General features: G+C 45.4%; 1 protein-coding gene across 1 annotated transcript; it reads right to left on the bottom strand.

Annotated features, from left to right (window-relative positions):
* Window positions 1–1,213: 1,213 nt before the first annotated feature.
* LOC139173002 (apelin receptor-like) lies at window positions 1,214–2,589 on the bottom strand. The gene has a single exon (XM_070762390.1). The coding sequence runs from the start codon at window positions 2,587–2,589 to the stop codon at window positions 1,423–1,425; it is 1,167 nt and encodes a 388-aa protein (XP_070618491.1). The 3' UTR covers window positions 1,214–1,422.
* Window positions 2,590–8,304: the final 5,715 nt, after the last annotated feature.

Genomic DNA, 8,304 nt, shown 5'->3' with positions numbered 1-8,304 from the left:
ATGCCTGGGATAAACATAGATCCATCCTAAGATAAAATACAGGAAATAGTATAAGGGCAGACTAGATCAGTGTTTTTCAACCAGTGTGCCGTGGCACACTAGTGTGCCGCGAGACATGGTCAGGTGTGCCGCGAAGCTCAGCAAGAGAGAGAGAGAAAGAAAGCAAGAGAGAGAAAGAGAGAGAGAGAAAGCAAGTAAGAGAGAAAGAGAAAGAGAAAGCAAGCAAGAGAGAAAGAGAAAGAAAGCGAGAGAGAGAGAGAAAGAGAGGCAGGGAAGGAGGGAGAGATAGAAAGAGCAAAAAAGAGGAAGGAAGAGAAAGGAAGGGATGGAGAGAGAGGAAGGAAGAGAGAGAAAGAGGGAGAGAAATAGAGCAAAAGGGAGGAAGAGAGAGAGAGAGATAATTTTTTTTGTCCAAACTTTTTTTTAGCCGCCCCCCCACTCCCCCTCCCCCGCCTCAATGTGCCCCATGATTTTGTATATGTAAAAAATGTGCCGCAGCTCAAAAAAGGTTGAAAATCACTGGACTAGATGGACCAGGAGGTCTTTTTCTGCCATCAATCTTCTATGTTTCTATGAATGCGGAGGGAAGGGAGGAAGGAAGGAAGGAAGGAAGGAAGGAAGGAAGGAAGGAAGAATCCACAGGAACTGAATTTAAACATGCCTGGGATAAACAGATGCATCCTAAGATAAAATACAGGAAATAATAGAAGGGCAGACTAGATGGACCAGGAGGTCTTTTTCTGCTGTCAATCTTCTTCATTTCTATTCATTCATTCATTTGACTTCTACCCGATCCCGAAGGACGCAGGTCAGCTTATTTTTATTTATTTATTTATTCATTTGTCCAATACACAAATACATAGGAAGAAAAATAGACATGTAGTAATATATATAAGGGTAAAGTGAACTTGGAGGAGAGGATATATGAAAGAAAGAAAATATATAGGATAAGTGAGAAAGGAAAGACGGACGGGATGAAAGGCACACCAGTGCACTTAAAAAATACAATTTACCCTTAAAAAGAAGTCGAATATAAATTAAAGCAATACCCCCAATTAAAACCCACGGACTCAACAATCCAGTCAACACATACAATACCATTCAATACGATTTGGACGTGAGGATGTATCTTCAGGTCACTTCTCCCACCTGGACGAAGGTCCGCCCCCCTCCCGCTTTTTCCAAACCTCAACTAGACAAACACCGACGCCCGTTTTCTTTTAAACAGGGAGCCTTTATTGAGTTACAAAGGAGTTGCTCACCGCAAGGACCTGCCCCGAAAAAGGTGAGCTCCGGCGGGGATGGGGGCAGAGAAAACCAGTCCGAAAGCCAATCTCAAGACGGGGGTGGGATCCAGGCGGGCGCCTGCTTGGCGATCCCCACCCAAAATCCCTCCTTTGCGTCGCTGCGCTGCGCCCGATCCTACACCTTGGTGCCGATGGAAGGCAGCTCCGACTTCTGCGTCTGGCCGCTGAGGGTGGACGAGACGGACCCGGCAGGTCCCCTGGACCGCGCGGGGCGCAAGCCGAGCAGGAGGCGGCACTGGGCGCGGAACCTGCTGTCGAAGAAGGCGTAGAGGAAGGGGTTGAGGCAGCTGTTGACGTAAGCCAGGCAGGTGGCGTAAGGGTGGAGGCGCAGGATCAGGTCCAGCCAGGCGCAGGGCAAGCTCAGCCAGCCCACCCAAGCCAGCACGTAGAGGCTCTTGAGCAGGTGGAAAGGTAGCCAGCAGAGCGCAAAGACGGCCACCAGCGCCACGATGATGCGCAAAAGCCGGCGGCGCTGCCGGCTCTCCTCCTTGCGCCGTCGGAAGTGCCGGCTCACCGCCGCCCCGATGCAGCAGTAGCAGAGGGTCAGGAGCCCCAGAGGGACCACGAAGCCCAGCGCCGTCGTGGCCAAGCTCAGCGCCGCCAGCCAGCGCGCTGCCTCCTCGGCGCTGCCGGCTAAGGCGCTGAAATCCATGTCGCACTCCAAGGCGGCCGAGCCGTTGCCTCCTTCGCGGGGGCTCCACTGCGTCTGGCGCAAAAGCAGCGCAGGCAGCGCCAGCAGCCCGGCCAGGAGCCACACCGCGGCCAACGAGACCCAAGTCCAGATGCGCGACCGAAGGGACGCCCAAGAGGCGGCGGCGGAGGCCGGAGCGGCGGTTGGCAAGCGCCGCACGACGGCCAGGTAGCGCTCGAAGCCCAGGCAGCCCAGGCAGAAGGCGGAGGCGAACATGTTGAGCAGCACCAGGTAGCTGCTGACCTTGCAGAGGGCCGAGCCGAAGGGCCAGTGGAAGCGCAGCGCCGTGTAAGCCGCCCACAGCGGCAGCGTCACCACGAAGGCCAGGTCGGCCAGCGCCAGGTTGCCCAGGTAAGCGTCGGCCGGCCGCCTCTTGCCCGACGGGCCCCGACACACCGTGAAGAGCACCAGCCCGTTGCCCGACAGACCCAGCACGAAGACCAGCATGTAGAGCACGGGCAGCACCGAGAAGGAGAGCTCCCAGTCCGTCTCGCCGCCCCCGCCGCCTTCCTCCGCCTCCCCCGCGCAGACCCAGCCCGCCTCGACGCTCCAGTTGCCCCCCGCCTCGTAGTCGTAGTAGGGAGCCTCCATCGCGGCGCTTCGGCTCTCAACGCCGCCGCCTCGCCCGACGCCGCGCTTTTAAAAGGGGGCGCCCGGACCGACCCCGCCCTTGGGGAAAAAGGGGAGGGGGCTGGGCGGGGGAAAGAGGGGGGACCCCCCCTCCCACAGAGAGACAGAGAGAGGCGAGATCTCCCGAGGGGGGGGGGTAAATGAGGAGCCAGGCAGCGAGATGCCCAACTGCTTAGACGGGGCTGGAAAGCCCTGGGGAGTGGCATATAAGTAGTATGGGGTGTATTTTTGTCTCTCTCTCTCTCTCTCTCTCCAGGTCTGCCTACGTGTCTGCCTCTCTCTCGTTCTATCTCTCATGTATCTATCTATCTATTTATCTATCTATCTATCTATCTATCTATCTTTCATCTATCTATCTATCTAAATATCTATATATCTAAATATCTATCTATCATCTATCTATCTATCTATCTCTATCTATCTATCTATCATCTATCTATCTAAATATCTAAATATCTATCTACATCTATCTATCTATCTATCATCTCATTATCTATGTCTGTCATCTGTTTCTCTCTCTCTCTGATCTATCTATCTATCTATCTATCATCTATCTCTATCTATCTATCTATCTTCTATCTATCTAAATATCTAAATATCTATCTACATCTATCTATCTATCTATCATCTCATTATCTATGTCTGTCATCTGTTTCTCTCTCTCTCTGATCTATCTATCTATCTATCTATCTATCATCTATCTCTATCTATCTATCTATCTTCTATCTATCTAAATATCTATATATCTATATATCTATCTATCATCTATCTATCTATATCTATCTATCTATCTATCTATCTATCATCTATCTATCTAAATATCTAAATATCTATCTATATCTATCTATCTATCTATCTATCATCTATCTATCTAAATATCTAAATATCTATCTACATCTATCTATCTATCTATCTATCTATCTATCTATCTATCTATCTATCTATCTAAATATCTCTACATTTCTCTATCTATCTATTATCTATCTATCTAAATATCTAAATATCTATCTACATCTATCTATCTATCTAAATATCTCTACATTTCTCTATCTATCTATTATCTATCTATCTAAATATCTAAATATCTATCTACATCTATCTATCTATCTATCTATCTATCTATCTAAATATCTCTACATTTCTCTATCTATCTATTATCTATCTATCTAAATATCTAAATATCTATCTACATCTATCTATCTATCTAAATATCTCTACATTTCTCTATCTATCTATTATCTATCTATCTAAATATCTAAATATCTATCTACATCTATCTATCTATCTATCTATCTATCATCTATCTATCTAAATATCTAAATATCTAAATATCTATCTACATCTATCTATCATCTATCATCTATCTATCTATCTATCTATCTATCTAAATATCTAAATATCTCTACATCTCTCTATCTATCTATCCTCTATCTATCTAAATATCTAAATATCTACATCTATCTATCTATCTATCTATCTATCATCTATCTATCTATCTATCTATCTAAATATCTCTACATCTCTCTATGTATCTATTATCTATCTATCTATCTATCTATCATGTATCTGTCTGTCTGTCTGTCTGTCTATCTACATCTATCTAAATATCTTTTTCTTTTACAAAGGGCATAAGAGCAAACCATATACAATTAGCAAAGACAGACAGTAGGAAATGCAAACACTTAGCTAAAACACAACTAATAAAACCACAAGTGGTTCAAAACCTTCCCAACCTCCCCAGTGTCTTCCCCTCTTGCCGATCCCCAGAACCCAGGCTGGTCTCCCATCTGGGCCTGGGGCTGCCGGGTTGTCACTACACACAAACACACCCTCCCTTCTCCCTGCCCACCTCCCGAGAGACACAGCAGAGAATTCAGAACCCCAAGAAGGCGCAGGGGAGGCTGCTGTGGCTTCTGGCTAGCCTCAGTGTGGGAATTTTCCAAAACCGGATGCCCCATTCATTCATCGAGGCACAAGCACTCGCATTGCGTCCCCCTCCCCTCCCTTTGAGAACCCCTCAACAGGAGGCTGTAAATCCTCCCCCCCCTTTCACACTGCAGCAGAAATGGAAGGATGCCAGGGACCCTCACCAAAGCCCAGGCATGATAGTCTTCTAATTCCCCTTATGTCCTGTTTTGCAAATTCCACATCTGGAACCAGACCCACTCAAAACCGTCGAAATGGTGGTAAGCTTTAGGAGACACCGTCCCTAAAACTTTTCAACACCACGGACAACACATCTACTCTCCAAAAAGACCTCGACTTTGTCTCACATTGGTCTAGCTGCACGTGGCAACTTCAAATATCAACCAGCAAATGCTCTACCCTCCACACCGGCAAAAAGAATCCGAACCTCATATATAAACTGAATAAACAAAACCTCACAGCCAAGCCCCACTCAGTAAAAGACCTTGGAATACTAATATCAAATGATCTAAGTGCCCAAGCCCACTGCAACATTATCGCCAAAAAGGCTTCTAGAGTTGTTAACCTGATCCTACGCAGCTTCTGCTCTGGCAATCTCACGCTACTCACCAGAGCTTACAAAACTTTTGCCAGACCCATCCTTGAATACAGTTCATCTGTCTGGAACCCATACCACATCTCGGACATCAACACCCTTGAAAATGTCCAAAGATACTTCACCAGAAGAGTCCTTCACTCCTCCACTCGAAACAGAATGCCCTACGAAAGCAGACTATCAATCCTAGGTCTAGAAAGCTTAGAACTACGGCGCCTAAAACACGATCTAAGTATTGCCCACAAAATCATATGCTGCAACGTCCTGCCTGTCCATGACTGCTTCAGCTTCAATCACAACAACACAAGAGCACGCAACAGATTCAAACTTAATATGAACTGCTCCAAACTTGACTGTAAAAAATATGACTTCAGCAACCGAGTTGTCGAAGCGTGGAACTCATTACCTGACTCAATAGTGTCAACCCCTAACCCCAAACATTTTCCCCTTAGACTATCCACGATTGACCCCTCCAGGTTCCTTAGAGGTCAGTAAGGGGCGTGCATAAGTGCACCAGTGTGCCTTCCGTCCCCTATCCAATTGTCTCTCCTTATCTCATTTATCTTTTCTTCCTTTCAAATATGTTCACCTATACTTTATATCTTTTCTTCTATTTTTTTCTTTACTTATACATATCTTTCTCTTCAATGTGTATTATGTATTGGACCAAATAAATAAATAAATAAATAAAATAAATCCTACCCACCTCTCATAATACTAGACCAGTGTTTCCCAACCTTGGCAACTTGGAGATATTTGGACTTCAACTCCCAGAATTCGCTGGCTGGGGAATTCTGGGAGTTGAAGTCCAAATATATCCAAGTTGCCAAGGTTGGGAAACACTGTACTGGACAACACAGAATCAACACTAGAGACCTTCAAATCTCTAGGTTCTATTCAGGGGTGGGCTACTGCCCTGGATTTGGGGGTGGGTGAACGCAGTGGGGTAGCGAAAATGGAGCACCCAATTTGCACTGAAAGATGTTGAAAGAAAATGCAGGGCGTCCTGCATAAACCACGGCCACAGGGTGGTAGTAAAAAATTTGGTAGCCCTTCACTGGTTCTATCCTATCTCAAGCCCTAAAATGGTCTTGATTGTCAAAAAGTCAGCAAAAAAGCACAACGAAGAATGTTCTTTCTGCAACAACTCAGGAAGCTGAAACTGCCCAAGGAGTCGCTGACCCCTCTCTCTGTGTGTAATGTATAATGTACATATGTATACATACACTTAGCTAAAACACAACTAATAAAAATATATGTATATATAACTGTATATAGAAACATAGAAGACTGACGGCAGAAAAAGTCCTCATGGTCCATCTAGTCTGCCCTTATACTATTTCCTGTATTTTATCTTACAATGGATATATGTTTATCCCAGGCATGTTTAAATTCAGTTGCTGTGGGTTTATCAACCACGTCTGCTGGAAATTTGTTCCAAGGATCTACTACTCTTTCAGTAAAATAATATTTCCCAATAATATTGGACATTAATACAACTGAGCCAATTTAGAGATATGTCACAAGAGGAATCCCACACTCCTCCGCTCGCTACACAATACCTTATTCCTCCAGGGTTGACATTTTAGCCTTGGACAACGGACAACTACGCCGCCTTTGGTAGTACGCAAAATTATCTGCTACAACACCCTACCTGCCAACGACTACTTCAGCTTCAACCATTCCGTTCCACTCCATTCCATTCCATTATTTTTAAATTCTATTCTATTCTCCATTCTACTCTACTCTAATTTTTCACCCTGGGCTGAAATAAAAAAAACCATTGAAGCACACAAGAGCTTTGAAAGACGGCGTTGAAGGGGGGACTTGATCAAAGTGTATAAAATCGTGCATGAGATAGAAAAGGTGGATAGAGAAAAATTATTTTCTCTATCACACAATACTAGGACAAGGGGGCCCTCCCTAAAGCTCACAGGTAAGAAAGTGAGGACAAATCAAGGGGAATATTTCTTCACTCAGAGGGTCCTTGGTTTGTGGAATGCACTTCCAGAAGAGGTCTTGACAGCTGTCAGCCTGGATAGCTTAAAGGCAGGATTAGACAGATTCATGGATGCTAAGCATATAGATGGTTATTGAAACGGATGTCCAAGTGCCGCCTCTATGTTGGTTGAGGCAGGCAGGATTCCCTTTAGTACCATTTGTTTGGGGTCAGGGGAAAGGGAGGGTCTTGCCTTCTCTTTCTGCTCAAGATCCTCACGGACAATTGGTGGGCCACTGTGTGACCCAGAATGCTGGACTCGATGGGCTTTGGCCCGATTCAGCAGGGCTCCTCTTAGGTTCTTTGGTTCTTATGTTCTTTGAAGGAGAAGAACACACCAAAACTGCTTCTCCCTGGTGCAAAACGGTGCCTACATTCCCAATACCAGAAGAGGTCAGTAAGGGGCGAGTACAAGTGCACTAGAGTGCCTTCTGTCCCCTGTCCTATTGCTCTCTTATATCTCCTATACCTTTCTTCTATTCCTATATCTCTCCTATTCTTTCATTGATATGTTCTATTCCTATATCTTCTTTTCTATTCTTTCTTAGATATATTTTACTATGAGTATCTCCTCTATAACCTTCGTCATGTATTTTACTATGTGTGTGTATATATATATATACCCACTAAAACCCTCATTGTGTATTGGACAAAATAAATAAATGCCTTCTCTACCTGAGAGAGCTTCAACTTTGCAGTTGGTCTCTTCCCATCTACTGGAGGTGGGGGGGGGCAAAGAGGGTCCTTGCTGCCCCCTCGGACCCTCCCGGCCTCTGTTTTTCTTTCCCTTCCACCGTGTTTTTCCAAGGCCTGCCAAATTGCATTCCCTAAAGGCGATAAGGGGCCGGTGACTGAAATGGCAACAGAGATATTTTGGCTCTCTGGGTCCGTGGGGAAGGGGGTGGCGGAGGGTGTGAGACGAGGACGGTCTTGTTTTGGCTTCCAGCCTTGGGTGGGGGGCACAAAGGGTGAAAAGTCCCCAAATCTAGGTGAGAAGTACAGAGGTTTGGAGAAGGTAAGAGCTGTTACAAGGTGAGTCTGGTGTGTTAAGTGTTAAGGAGTGTGCAGAGTAATCTCTGAGTACAGATATCCAGAGATGCTATTTATTTTATTTTATTTATTTATTTATTTTGTCCAATACGTAATACACATTGAA

The sequence above is a fragment of the Erythrolamprus reginae genome, chromosome 10, assembly GCF_031021105.1.
Source record: "Erythrolamprus reginae isolate rEryReg1 chromosome 10, rEryReg1.hap1, whole genome shotgun sequence".
Classification (NCBI taxonomy): Eukaryota; Metazoa; Chordata; class Lepidosauria; order Squamata; family Dipsadidae; genus Erythrolamprus; species Erythrolamprus reginae.
Note: the sequence above shows the minus strand (reverse complement) of the source record. Positions and strands in the feature narration are given on the sequence as shown.